General features: G+C 35.6%; 3 protein-coding genes across 5 annotated transcripts; 1 reads left to right on the forward strand and 2 right to left on the reverse strand.

Moving 5' to 3' along the window:
• The first annotated feature begins 625 nt into the window (after window positions 1-625).
• LOC104761638 (altered inheritance of mitochondria protein 32) lies at window positions 626-2,913 on the forward strand. Of its 2 annotated transcripts, XR_015588757.1 has the most exons (6): window positions 628-1,054; window positions 1,562-1,647; window positions 1,725-1,884; window positions 1,979-2,030; window positions 2,202-2,285; window positions 2,370-2,913. XR_015588757.1 is itself a non-coding variant. In XM_010484755.3 (5 exons), the coding sequence occupies exons 1-5, from the start codon at window positions 737-739 to the stop codon at window positions 2,746-2,748; spliced, it is 1,173 nt and encodes a 390-aa protein (XP_010483057.1). In that variant the 5' UTR covers window positions 626-736; the 3' UTR covers window positions 2,749-2,913. The 2 variants fall into 2 exon arrangements, 1 of the variants encoding a protein (XP_010483057.1); XM_010484755.3 differs by having other exon boundaries at window positions 626-1,054; window positions 1,725-2,030.
• Window positions 2,914-2,979: 66 nt separating this feature from the next.
• On the reverse strand, window positions 2,980-5,753 carry LOC104761639 (serine/threonine-protein kinase D6PK). Of its 2 annotated transcripts, none has more exons than XM_010484757.3 (3): window positions 5,362-5,753; window positions 4,137-4,893; window positions 2,980-4,058 (listed from the first exon to the last, which is right to left on the reverse strand). In XM_010484757.3, the coding sequence occupies exons 2-3, from the start codon at window positions 4,769-4,771 to the stop codon at window positions 3,197-3,199; spliced, it is 1,497 nt and encodes a 498-aa protein (XP_010483059.2). In that variant the 5' UTR covers window positions 4,772-4,893; window positions 5,362-5,753; the 3' UTR covers window positions 2,980-3,196. The 2 variants fall into 2 exon arrangements, with proteins under 2 accessions (XP_010483059.2, XP_010483058.2); XM_010484756.3 differs by having other exon boundaries at window positions 4,137-4,888; window positions 5,362-5,667.
• A 2,096-nt stretch (window positions 5,754-7,849) lies between these two features.
• On the reverse strand, window positions 7,850-12,322 carry LOC104761640 (25S rRNA (cytosine-C(5))-methyltransferase NOP2A). The gene is made up of 16 exons (XM_010484758.3): window positions 11,091-12,322; window positions 10,938-11,001; window positions 10,688-10,821; window positions 10,480-10,563; window positions 10,323-10,397; window positions 10,137-10,208; window positions 9,975-10,048; window positions 9,722-9,774; window positions 9,518-9,627; window positions 9,273-9,341; window positions 9,116-9,190; window positions 8,942-9,034; window positions 8,768-8,847; window positions 8,583-8,682; window positions 8,218-8,486; window positions 7,850-8,118 (listed from the first exon to the last, which is right to left on the reverse strand). Exons 1-16 carry the CDS (start codon window positions 11,664-11,666, stop codon window positions 8,070-8,072), a joined length of 1,977 nt encoding a protein of 658 aa, XP_010483060.2. The 5' UTR covers window positions 11,667-12,322; the 3' UTR covers window positions 7,850-8,069.
• Between the last annotated feature and the right edge of the window lie 721 nt (window positions 12,323-13,043).

Raw genomic sequence — 13,043 nt, forward strand, 5'->3', positions numbered from 1 at the left:
ATTATAACACATTTTTGATGCAATTACACAATAGAATTCAACAAACTATCCAATGTTAATCAATCGATGAACTATGAGGAATTTCATAAATGATTTTTCGAAAATTACCGGTTTCGATCTCCAGGTGCAACCTCCGAACTACCTTCATCCCCGGGAATCATTGCCTTCGGCTTCAGATCGACTCGAAATTGAAAACGCCCAAATTCTAGGGTTCCTCCGCCGCGAGAGAGAGTTTCGGGAGAGAAGAAGAAAGATTTTGGATAGAAATAAAAAACGACGTCGTTTTGGACAAAATTTTTGATTCTTTGCTTTGCCAAAACGACGTCGTTTGGATCGTCGCGCACACGTGGAATCCACGTCATTTTGATTAAACGGAAGCTTAACAGAGTTAGTCGATAAACACGTTTTTGTATGTTATGGCACAACAATTATACTTGGGGTATTGATTTCAAAGTTAGGGTACGAAATTCAAATATCTATCAACATAATTATGTTTACGCCAGATCAATAGTCAAATGTATAAATTCAACACAAGACTATTGTGGAGGTATGAAAAAGCCGTTTTTCCACACAATTACACACACTTTACCATATTATTATTATTAATTGAGTAAAAGAAAAAAAAATATATATATTTTAATATTTTACTTTGTTTCTCTGTTGCTGCTGTGCTTCTTCTTCTCCAAAACTTTCAGTTTCGATCTCCAAAAAAGTTTGGAACTTTCCGTCGAATTAGATGGGAAGCGGAAGATATTTAGACGACCCTTTAACATTTACCAGAAACCCACCTTCCTCGTCGTCTCCCATCACCGAATCTAGCTTTCTCTACGAATCGATCTCTCGTTCTGGAAGCTACGAGAGTGAGAGCATTAGCGACGTTGATTACGGACTCGAGAAGCTCGCCGGTACCGTACAGTTCTACGAGAGGCATGTCTTCTTGTGCTACAAAAAACCTTCCGTTTGGCCAGCGAGGATCGAAGCGTCTGAGTTCGATCGGTTACCGAGGCTTCTCTCTTCCGCTGTATCTGCGAGGAAGAGTAGTATGAAGAAAGAGGTGATTTTTGTTTCGACTCCCTTTTTTGAATTTTGATGTTTCAGAATCTACTGTGATTTATAAGTTAACTTAGGTCTGATCATATCTGTAATTTTTATCTAACATTTGTATGTGAGTCTTAACATAGGGAAGACTTCAGAGTAGATCCCTAACAAAGGTCTCGTCAGTGAACATCCCTAATTTGAAACATGAGTCAAAAAAAAAAAGGCATTACTTTGTTTTTGTATAGTGAAGAAGAGTTTCTTAGATCTCAGTGAGGATATTTGGGATTTTTTTCTTGAGTCAGAATTCAGAATTGTATTGTTAAGATTCTATGTGTTACAGTTTAGGAACTTGTTGATTCGTTTTGTAGATAAAGTTTCAGAATTTCACAATTCTAGTGTCTTTGAAGGAAACCTTACAATGTCGCTTCTTTATGATCTTGCACATTACTTATAAACTATCTTTTGTGTCTTTTAGATGCTTTCCTGATGCTTTGTTTTTTGAAATGTTTCGGTTGAATTGCAGACTCTACTCACAATATGTGAGGGACATGATGGAACAGAGACATCAAATGGAGATGTTCTGATATTTCCAGATATGATCAGATACAGGTACTACTCAGTATATATTTGTGATTGATGATTCTTGAGAAACAGTAACTCATTTTGGAAGCTTCAAAAAAATGCAGAAGGTTGACTCATTTTGATGTGGACACATTCGTTGAAGAGGTGCTTGTGAAGGGTGTTGAGTGGTTGCCTGGAAATCCTGAGTCTTTAAGCGGTTCATATGTCTTTATATGTTGTCATGGATCCCGATACCGGCGATGTGGAGTTTGTGGACCCTCTTTGGTTAGTCGATTCAGAGACGAAATTGAATTATGTGGTCTTCGAGATGAAGTTTCAATCAGCCCTTGTTCTCACATTGGAGGTCACAAATATGCAGGAGATGTTATCATCTATGGAGTAAACATCAATCAGAAAGTCACAGGACACTGGTAAGTATAACAAGGCTATTTTTGGAGTAAATGATTCTGCAACCAGTCAGAGTTGATTTTATGATAGATGTAGTCTTAAACGAATTGGTATCTCAAATCTCGATAATTAAGAATAATGTGTCCCTTCTAGCCGAGTTTTAAGTTTTAATTGATTCTTGTCTGTCTCTTTAGGTATGGGTGTGTGACTCTAGAAGATGTACCCTTTTTGTTGGAGCAACACATTAACAATGGCGTAATTGTAGACCGGCTTTGGAGGTAATATAAGATCAAAGCTTCTTGATTTAGACAGTCTCTACAATTTTCTGGCCTTTCAACAAAACTTGTTGACTGCTTTTCCAGAGGTGAAATGGGTCTCTTAGAAGAAGATCAGAAGAAAACTCAGGAACATAGGCTCCAATTAAACAGCAACAAGATCAGCAACAGAGAGGTGACTGAATCAGTTAATGATAGTATCTGTTTCCAACAAAATGGGAAGTCTAACTGTTTGGATGAGAATCACACAGAGAAAAATACCTCGGAAAGAGTAACCTCTGTAAAAAACGCATCTTTTCGGATAAGTAGCAGTGAGAATGTATCTTCTTGCGGATTCAAGGTTTGTGCTGCGATGTCAATGTGGTTGGAGAATTGGGAGAAAGAAGATACATATGCTGCTTTAGCTGTTGCTTGTGCTGCTGCATCTGTGGCTATTGCTTATAACTGCTATAAACAATTGAAATGAAGCAGTGTGTTTTATATCTAGCTTCTTCTATGCAATTACCATTGTTTAGAAGATCTTTAGACTAGATCTTTCCTCTTCGTCTGTATAGATTTATTTAGAAGAGGGTCTTAACTTTTATGTAAGAACTGATGATTGTTAATATAATATAATCCATTTTGTAAGAAATTACTGGTGTGTGTTTGAGATAAGATCGATGGAAGGCCAAACTTTGAGGTTTTTGTGTATTAGCGATTCTCAAAGGTTCGTGTCTAACATTAAACTCAAGAAGATGGTACAAAGACTGTCTCACATTTTTTGAGAATGATTACAAATCTCATAACTTTTTCCAAGACGTGAAAAATATAACAAGAACGAAGAAAAAGAAGAAAAACACATTTTTCGAAAACACTAAACAGAATTTGCAAAGAAACAATAGGAGGAGAATCATCAAACTGTGGAAACAGTACCTTCAGAAGAAATCAAACTCAAGATAATTACTCTGATCAGATCTCACACTAGACGATGCAGCAGCCGGTACAGTAGGAGTAGGATTCACCGGTTCAAGATCTACCGGTTTAGGAATCTCCGGTGGACTAGCACACCGAACCAGAGCCCAGTTCACTCCTTCAAAGAAAGGATGTTGCTTTATCTCTGTTGCTCCACGCTTATAGGCTAACCTATGTTGTGGTTCTTTCACAAGCAAACTCCTTATCAAATCCCTAGCAGCAAAGCTAACAACAGGAGACTCCGGGAATCTCAGAGGCTGACCAACCACATTGAAGAGTGTTGCTCGATTTCCTGACCCTTTAAACGGTGTTTTACCAAACAACAGTTCATACAGAAAGATCCCAAAAGTCCACCAATCAACTGCACTTCCATGTCCTTCACCTTTGATGATTTCTGGAGCTAAGTACTCGTGTGTACCAACAAAAGACATTGAACGAGCACCAGTGGGCTCTGCAACAAGTTCTGGTAAGGGAGTAACTTGGTGGTTCCCGTTTTCGGTTTTAGGTTTCTTGTCTTTCTTGGATTTCGATGAGAAGAATCGAGGAGAGAAGCAAGATGTTGGAGCCATTGAGATGCAAGATGGTTGTTGGATGCATGCAGGTTGTTGCGAGCAAGAAACTGAATTCTTTGACAAGCCTTCAGATCCAACATTGGCTGATCTGACTATCGAGAGGCTAACGGTACATCTTAGGGACAGGTCGAAATCCGAAAGCATCACGTGTCCATCATCTCTAACAAGAACATTCTCCGGTTTCAGATCACGGTATATGATCCCAAGCATGTGTAGATACTCCATTGCTAGAAGCACTTCTGCTACATAAAACCTGCAAAAACAGTAAGTTAATATAAACACACAAAACTGGTTTCTTATTAGATAGAGAGAGTTTGAATGATGTATTTACTTTGCTGCTTGCTCGGTGAAACGTTTCCCGGATTGTCTCTGTCTTAGTGTATGCAAATCACCTCCAGGACAAAACTCCATAACCAAACAAGAGAACTTCTCGGTTTCGAAATGACTATACAAGGTCGGGAGAAACGGGTGATCAAGACACTGCAATATCTCTCTTTCAGTTTGAGCCCTAAGAAGCTTTTTCCTGCTAGCCAAAGCTGTTTTATCCATAACCTTCATCGCAAAATAGCACCTTGTTCCATTCAACTCAGCAAGATGAACAGTTCCAATATCACCACATCCTAACCTCTTCAAAAGCCTAAAATGGTTCAAACCCAAACCACCATGTTTCGTTCTAACAGCTTGAATGGCTTCCCATCTCACATCATTCGCCTTGTGAGGTTTGTTAATACTGCTACTAAAGCTGCTACAAGTACTCTCATCGCTTATATCACTGCTTGTGCTCGGTCTACAAGTACTACTCTTTCCACTCTCACCTTGCTCGTTGATCTTACTACTAACGGTTTTGCCGTCACTACTTGGATCAGCGAAAGACAAACTCGAAGATACTTGATCTGCTAACGTGTTGATTGACATACTTTGACTGGAATTGGTAAGTGATCCTTCTGGAGTTTTTGAGGCCATCATGAAGAAGAGGATAAAAAAAACTAATAACAGAGAGCAATCTTGATTTGTGATTGTTATAAAATCCAATTCTTCACTCTAGTAATCAAATATTGTCACAGATACCATCAAAAGAGTGACCTGATCTAGTCATCAAAAACAAAACAATAGCATCAGTTAAAAAAGCAGCAAGCTTGAGGATTCAAAATCATGAATAACATCAAACAATCACGGATCTTACTATAGATGAATCTCAAGAACGAAGTTGAGCTGTTAATGTTATGTGATCTTTGAATACAAATCTAAGTGAGAAATCAATTGAATCATAATAAACAAAAACCTATTGAAGCTCTTCAACTAACCAAAACCAGTATAAAGCAAATCGAAAGCTTTTCATGCAAAAAGTGAATTTTTTTTTGTTTTGTTTTTCTATTTTAGGTTTATAAACAGATCTCGTAAAAAGTAAGAAGAAGAAGAAGAAGAGCCAGATAAAGAGCTTTTGGATCTAACAAGAATCAGATAATAAAAACACAGAAGAAAAAGAAAAAAAAGAAAGGGAAAGAACAGAGAGAGAGAGAGAGAGAGAGAGAGAGAGAAACCCATTAAACTGTTACCTGAAAGTTTTGATTTTTAAGCGATAAAGATCACGAGACACTCTTTTTCGAGAAGAAGAAGGAAGGGAGAGGGAGAGAGAGAACAGTCACTGTTCATGTAAGGCTGTGGAGAGAGAAAGAGATAGATGAACACATCTGCTTGCTTCCATGGAAATGGGGATAGATAGAGAGAGAGTGTTGAGAGAGAAGAGAAGAGAAGAGAGAGAGTTTGGGTCTACCATGAAAAGAGGGAAGAAGGAGAGAGAGGGTCAAAGAAAAAAGTTGATTACTTTTTTTTTTTAATTATTTTTTAGGTAAATTTTTAATATTTTGAGGGATTCAATTATTATTATTTTCAATGTATATTTTTTTGTTTTCTCCAAAATGGAAGACAAAGGTTTTACATCAAGGATGCTCTCGTGAGCTGTTGTTCTAGTATTTTGAGGCTTTTAGGAAATTAACATTCCAAAACAATTAAAGCTTATTTATGCATATTATTTTGTTTATTAACCTGGCAAATATCTAGTTACAGTTAAATCCACCATCTAAAACTTGAGAGTTTCAAAGATGCCCCCAAAAAAAAAAGCTTTTGAGCAACTTCTTATCTATTTTTAATGTTAAGTTTCCTACGATTATAAGATTATATTTTTCTTTGTTCAAAGGTTTTCTTGCACTAAATTAAAAGATATAAGTTTACATAGCACATAACTATAAGATCTGATCATACAACATGTTTTTTTCCCCCATTTAATTGAACATGAACGATGTTTTTTCTAGAAATTGTTCAACAGGTAGTTGACAAACCAGAAGATTGTTCAACATAAAAAAACACAAGTAGGTATTATTTGTCCATTTAGTTTATCTATCTCTCAAATAATTCTTAATTTAACTTCATGCTTTTAGATCCGATAACTACGTCAATTTTAGTAGAAAAGCTCAGAAGATCCAACAATAACGACAATTGCTTTCTACACGATTCGCTTGGGACGTGGGGAATCTTTTTCATAACAATCTCAAATACTGCAATAATAACAAAAGAAGTGTTATGTTAAAATACTAATCTACGGTGGGTTAATATATAAAAGGTTTACCATTGACACTTGAGGGATTACGTTTCTAAGTTTTCTTATTGCAATTTAAACCATAGCAAAAAAAAATAAGTTTTATACAAATTGCAAGGTTAACTGATTTAATTCGGATTTTTTTATGTTATAAAAAGAAGAGAATTTCACAAATTTATAATGATTAAATGGTTGAAAATTTTGTCCTTTGTGAATTGTTTACAATTCAATTTAATCATCACTGCTAGTTGTGAATGTTATAAATAGCAAAAATACCTTGTTTTTTACATTACCCTGAAACTAAGTTTAGATTTCAATTCGAAATCTTTTGTTATTATATAACGATACTTTTTTATTTATATTTTTATGTTTTTTTTACAGTTTTTGGTTAAAATTCAGTAACTCTAATAATTTGTAAAAAAAAAATTGTGTTTCACTAAACTTAAGTCAGCTGAAATATTTCCTTTATGTTGGGCGTATTATTATTATTTTTTTTTGTCAAAATTATGTTGGGCGTATCTTATAAAAAGTAAAAACTGACAGTAACTTGTTGTCTTTTTTTTTTTGTTTTTTTTTGTTTTTTTTTTTAACTTTAGTTTCTATAAACTTATGTCGTACTGTAAACTTGTATCCAGTTAACTTCTGTTTGATTAGTTTTATATCCACTCTACTTTAGTACAACCCAAATGTCAGAACATAGTCCACATGATTTTGTTTGACGTAAAGATAAAAAATATATATATATAGTCCACCTTTTATATCTTCTTTTTTTGTTATAAAATATAACATCTTTTTCGCTGCAAAAATGTTCTTTACAACAGCAGACAAAAAAAATGTTCTTTCGATTTTTATAGAATCACGAAAAAAGTAAATAAAATTATATATGAATTATTTCATACCATCATAATACAAAAATTGATTGATTGAAACATATAATCGACCAGTTAGATATCTTTAATGATTTTAGAATATTTGACATAAATATATATACAAAAAAAAAAGTGAACTGAATTATGCAAATATGTGAAAAAGGGGAGTTAAGGATAAATAATCAAATTAAATATTGAGAGGTCCCCAAACAAGATCTGACAAAGATAGATGAAGAATGGGTTGTCATGTTCTCCAACACAAGTCCCACTTTGGAGAGAGATACATCTCTCTCTAACTACTTACAACCAATCAACAGCTCACTGCCAAATCCCTAATTTAATAAACAGTTTTCTAAAGAAAAAAAAAAAAAAAAAAAACTAAACTGAAACAATCCAGAGCCTTTCAATTTTCAATATTTTGTCTAGGTGACAATTTTGTTTGATTTGATGCAATTATGGTTTGATATAGTTAGGTTAAGATTGCTTCTATGGTTTACTTTTTGCCCACCCTAGATTTCGTTCATGTGAGAAATATCAAAGCAATTTTGGTAATCAGCTCAAGAACACAACTCAACTTCATACTCTTGAAAGATTTTTTTTGAAACAAAACTTTGGGACATGTAAGATCTGTCCATGGAGTCCAACAGAGTTGTTTACTCTGGGCGCTTAAACGTTTACACAAATCGTCGTGAATAAACAAAAACAACAAAGCAAAATATATGGCAGAAGCCTACTATCATTAGCATAAACGATAGCGTTTTCGCAAAGGGTTTCTTCTCCTTCATGCAAAAACACTGAATCATTTTTTCTCCTTTGCCTTCTCTCTCATGGCTATTCTTTTCTCTTCCCTGCAAACGTGTTAATTCAAACCATTGTCAAGCAAAATATATAAGACAAGCCTAAAGCAATATGTTCTCCAAGTCCATGGATTGAAAAAAGTCTTTTACCTAGCTTGAGCAATTTCGTTCTTCCATTCTGATCTCTTCTTCTTTTGCTTCCTTGCTTTAGGTTCCACATTCCCATTTTCCGATTTTGATTTCTTATCCTTTTTGCTTCTCTTGTCCTCCTTTGATTTCGTACGTCTTTCCTTGTTCCTGTTTTCTTCAATGGCCTCAGCTTCATCATCATCATCATCAGACACTTCATCTTGCTCTACAGTTTCTACCGCCTCATCATCATCTTCTGAAGATTTAGTCATGTTGCTCATTTTCTTCAGCTGCATAAGTAAAAACAAGAGCATAAATTAAAAATTTGTGGGGTATGTACAACACTTAGAACATGGTTAATCCATCATAGAGTCAAAAGTGAGTACCTTCGCCACAAAAAATCCGTCCATGTTGTGTACATGAGGATAGAAGCGCCTAGTCTTGTCTAAAGATGGCTGAAATCTGTGTTCTCTAAATCTGGTAAATCTGAAAAGAGAAGAACAAAGAGTTTGAGACATATCCTTGTACTGCTCCTTTACATATCTCTACAGATGAAGAAAATGCACATTACCCTTTTCGGCCAAAATCGAGTCCACATGTAACGAGTTTAACATCCCTCTTTTTGAGAGCGTAGTCAATCACAGCTTCGTTCTGCACAATTTTGTCATACATAAATAAAATAAAAAGGTTAGCATGACTCAAAACCAAAGAAGAGAAACATGGTGAAAGTTATCAGTTAACTAACCTCAGCAACCATAAGTGAACATGTTGAATAAACTATATATCCACCAGTTTTGGAATTGGCATCCACCATATCAATAGCAGCGAGAATAAGTTGCTGCATACCAAAAGAAGGATTAAATTAACATCTGGTTAAGAATGAAAATTTTCAGATCTATTTGACAAGGTACTGCCAAACCTTTTGCAAGTGAGCAAATTTCTTTATCTCATCAGCGGTTTTTGAAATCTTAACTGATTCATCTTTTGATATGACCTGTATTGAGTAGCAGAAGACATTTAGTTTAAGAATCTGACCACAAGTACGGTTTAACAGAGACTAAGATTGAAGTCCTTACTCCTGTCCCACTGCAAGGCGCATCCAACAATACTCTATCAACTGTGTTCTGACCTAAAACCTTAGGTAGCTGAAAGCAAAGAAAAAAAAAACAAAAGAATAAAACTGGTGCTGCTTGGTTAAGCAGATCATATAATCTAATTCCAGTCATACCAGTACTGTAAAGTCAAGGTGATGTTATGGTTATTAACTTATCTGTGCAGGTAACAGAAATTCAATAGAAGAATAAATGTTAGAGAAGCGAACCTCTCTCCCATCATAGTTACAAACTATGGTATTTGTGACCCCCATGCGATGCAGATTGGCAGTTAGCGACTTAAGCCTAGGTACTTTCATCTCATTCGCATATATTAAGCCTGGTTATAGCATTGAAAAAGAATTCAATACAGACATTGAGACAGCCAAATTGAGTATGGAGGATAGAAGCACAAGAAACCAATTAAGACATACCAGTGTTTTTCATTAGCGCAGCAATATACGTTGTTTTCCCACCAGGAGCAGCACTGCATTGTGTATAAAAACATACTTATAAACTCACACATGAAGAAACAGTCAGACACTCAAATTGGTTTCTTTCTCTCTATTTTTTTCCTACGCCAACCAGCTCAAACATTTTACATCATAAATTATCAAATAATCCAAGATGGACCAGCTCAAACACATTTCAAGTGCAGCTATAATATGGTAAATGATGATAACTTACGCTACATCTACAATCCGCTCATTCTCACGAGGGGCAAGGGCCATCACTGGCAAAAACGAACTAGCACCTTGAAGCTGAAAATGTACCAAACACAGACTTGAGCAAACAAGTTACACTACATAAAAGGTGAACAAAAGGGTAATACATCAGAATATCACATACCATGTAGTAACCAGCCAAATATTCAGGTGTCGCACCAATTGGAACTTGTGAATCATAGATAACAAGTCCAACCTACAATAGGACATCCGTAAAGTAAGACTTATGACAGATCAACAACAGAACAGAACAAAAGTAGAATAGAACTTGCAGAATTAAAAAAAAAAAAAAAAAAAAAAAACAACTTACTTTTGACCACTTGCTTAATGGGTCTAGATTGACTCCTCTGTTCAAAAGCACATCCGCAAGATCCCTTCTTCGGGTCTAAACCAAAACAAACATCACCATAAAATTGCAGAACTCGAAACTCATAAGCTATTACCAAGCAAAGCAAAATCAATTTCACCTTAAGTGTGTTTGTCCTGATAGATGTAGGTCTTTGCTTCTCAAAAGCTTCAATCAGTTCCATAAGTTCACCAGGAGGAAACATCTGCAAGAGAACACCAATTTAAAATCAATAAGTAAAGAGTATAGGCAACATCCTACACATAGTTTATCAAAGTAAAAACAAAAAAATGAAACTTCAAATTAAAGATGAGAGACAAGAGACTAACCTCAACTAAAGTACCAATAAGAAAACTGTTATAACCATAATATGAACCAAGATCAGCTTTGAGCTGTTCAACACATTCCTTCCTCGTGGCTCCTGCTGGCCTAAAAGCCTTGAAATTTTTCAGAGCTCTAACAACTAAAACGATAAATGAATTAGCCATTAGGAACTCAAATCCAAAATAACCAAAGACAATACCATCACACAAACATTCAACAGTGATAAAGCAATAAACACTTTGGAACGATACTAACTGTCTTCTATTCTAGTCTTAAGTAGAGGAAGATCTGGTGGTCCACGAGCTTCTTCTTCAAGTTCCTGGACAATGAAGGATAAGTTAGATATAGCTACAACCAAAACAAAAACATTATAATCAAACAGAGCATTTGCAGATGAGAAATGTAAACCTCTTCAGTAGGTAGCCGAAACGCATCATGCTCAGATTCATCTTGCTTGTTAAGCTCCTGCTGTTCAGCATCAGCGTCTGCCTTCTGCTTTGCTAATTTTCTATCAATAGCTTCAGACTGCTTCACAAGATCGTCGTCATCTTCATCAGAGTCAGAATCCGAACCCACATCCGAAGGTCCCTCCTCCTCTTCCTCTTCCTCTTCTTCCTCCTCGCCGCTACCTTCTAAGAAATCGTCACCCAAAGTCTGATCATCGTCGTCGTTCTCTTCCTCATCATCAGAGAAAAACCCATTAGACCCTTTCCCTCCTTCATCATCAGATTCATCAAGCTCTTCTGACTCTGAATCGATAGAGGCATCGGAAACTACTTCATCATCTTCTTCAAGAGGCTCTTCTTCCACCACAACTTCCTTCTTCTGCTTCTTCAATGGAGGTTTCTTAGCTCCTTTCTTCAACGTCGTGGTTTGGGGTTTTGACTGAGTCTTGGACGGAGGAGTTCTGGGTTTGGTAACTTGCTTCGTTGGAGGGGTTTGGGATTTGGCACCCTTCTTCTTGTTACGAGTGAGAGCAGGCATGGCAACGGTTCTGTCTGAATTAGGGTTTTCTCGCGGCCAGGGTTTAACACAAGAACAAGAAGAAGAAGAAGGAAGTCCAAGTTTTGAGATTTTTTTGACAAAATGTATATTAATTGATTGGTCTCTTAATGGGCTTAGATAATATCATTAATAGCCCAATGGACCGATAAAATAAACTTGACCCAATTATCATACAGTGTCTTTCAGCTCGTCGTAAACAAATTTTTTTATAAAACTAGTGTGAACACTCAATATTATGCTTTAAAATTTGCCACAAACAAAAGAAACAAAAAATGTCTCAATCAATAAACAAGAAAACGAAATGGTGTCAACTTCAACACGAATCCGAAACACCACGATCATCTATTCTATCTTGTTGGTACAAGCGTGCTCTAGAGAGCTTGCAAAACAAAAAAGTTTTGCTTTTCAAAAACAAACAAAACCATTTGGACCAAAACTTATGTTGGAGCATAAAAGATTAACGCGGTTGAAGACTTTTAAGTTCTATCTACAAAGTACTAAAATAACTTGTAAACTTTAACAAACTCTTATCTCTAGCGTTGTCACCAACCAATATGTAGTTCCGAGATTTGTGGCACCAAGGAGTTGAAAAATATATTGGCGAAGTTGACAAAAATGGTTGACCAAGTTTTTCCAATAAAAGTAGAACCATTGGTTGGGTATAAATTGGATTTTCAGTGGTCCAACTCTCAAACTTATTCATCGTCTTTTTCTAACAAGTTGCTATTGTCATTTTTGTTTTTTGGGACCGAGAAAAAAAAAAAAAAAACTAAAATGAAGAGAACTTGGTCATATAATCTGGTAATTAATGGTTTCGTCAATTTCGAGCCCCTCAGTCAACGGAAGTTATAATCAACATTGTCGTAATCTTTTTGACACGAAAGCACCTTATCTCGTAGCATCGTGTGAAATGGATCGAGCAAATATATTGCCATTCATATTGTGTGTCTTGTGCGTACAAGCTGAGTTGATATCGGCTCTATCAATCTCACTAAGGCAAATAATATATAAGTCACGTATGTAATTAGTGGTTCTGAGATAAATGTAGTAGACTAAAGTTGCTAATTCATTGTATTATTATTATTATATGTTTTATGTAATTACTATAAAATTATCATCACCTCACCTCTTTAATTATTATATAGAAGATTACCGATCAATTTGGTTGAACACAATTTATATTTGTATAAATACTTAAAACATTCATGTTTTTCTTGTTGGAGTTACCTTTGAGTCAGTGTTTTACATAAAAAGAAGACCATTTATTAGCTACATCATTTTCACATGACGGCTAGAAAGGTCATATTCAAGAATTTAGTTGCGAAAGCTAATAAACATATAATGCCAATCGAGCCA

Source organism: Camelina sativa, chromosome 18 (genome assembly GCF_030686135.1).
Source record: "Camelina sativa cultivar CO46 ecotype springtype chromosome 18, ASM3068613v1".
NCBI lineage: Eukaryota > Viridiplantae > Streptophyta > Magnoliopsida > Brassicales > Brassicaceae > Camelina > Camelina sativa.

Coding starts and splice junctions, on each gene's coding strand:
- LOC104761638 (XM_010484755.3), top strand. CDS start 737: ATGGGAAGCGGAAGATATTTAGACGACCCTTTAACATTTACCAGAAAC. Junction 1,055..1,561: donor AGAGTAGTATGAAGAAAGAG/GTGATTTTTGTT, acceptor GTTGAATTGCAG/ACTCTACTCACAATATGTGA. Junction 2,031..2,201: donor CAGAAAGTCACAGGACACTG/GTAAGTATAACA, acceptor CTGTCTCTTTAG/GTATGGGTGTGTGACTCTAG.
- LOC104761639 (XM_010484757.3), bottom strand. CDS start 4,771: ATGATGGCCTCAAAAACTCCAGAAGGATCACTTACCAATTCCAGTCAA. Junction 4,059..4,136: donor TTCACCGAGCAAGCAGCAAA/GTAAATACATCA, acceptor CTGTTTTTGCAG/GTTTTATGTAGCAGAAGTGC.
- LOC104761640 (XM_010484758.3), bottom strand. CDS start 11,666: ATGCCTGCTCTCACTCGTAACAAGAAGAAGGGTGCCAAATCCCAAACC. Junction 10,822..10,937: donor TAAGACTAGAATAGAAGACA/GTTAGTATCGTT, acceptor TTATCGTTTTAG/TTGTTAGAGCTCTGAAAAAT. Junction 8,683..8,767: donor CTCGATTTTGGCCGAAAAGG/GTAATGTGCATT, acceptor TTCTCTTTTCAG/ATTTACCAGATTTAGAGAAC.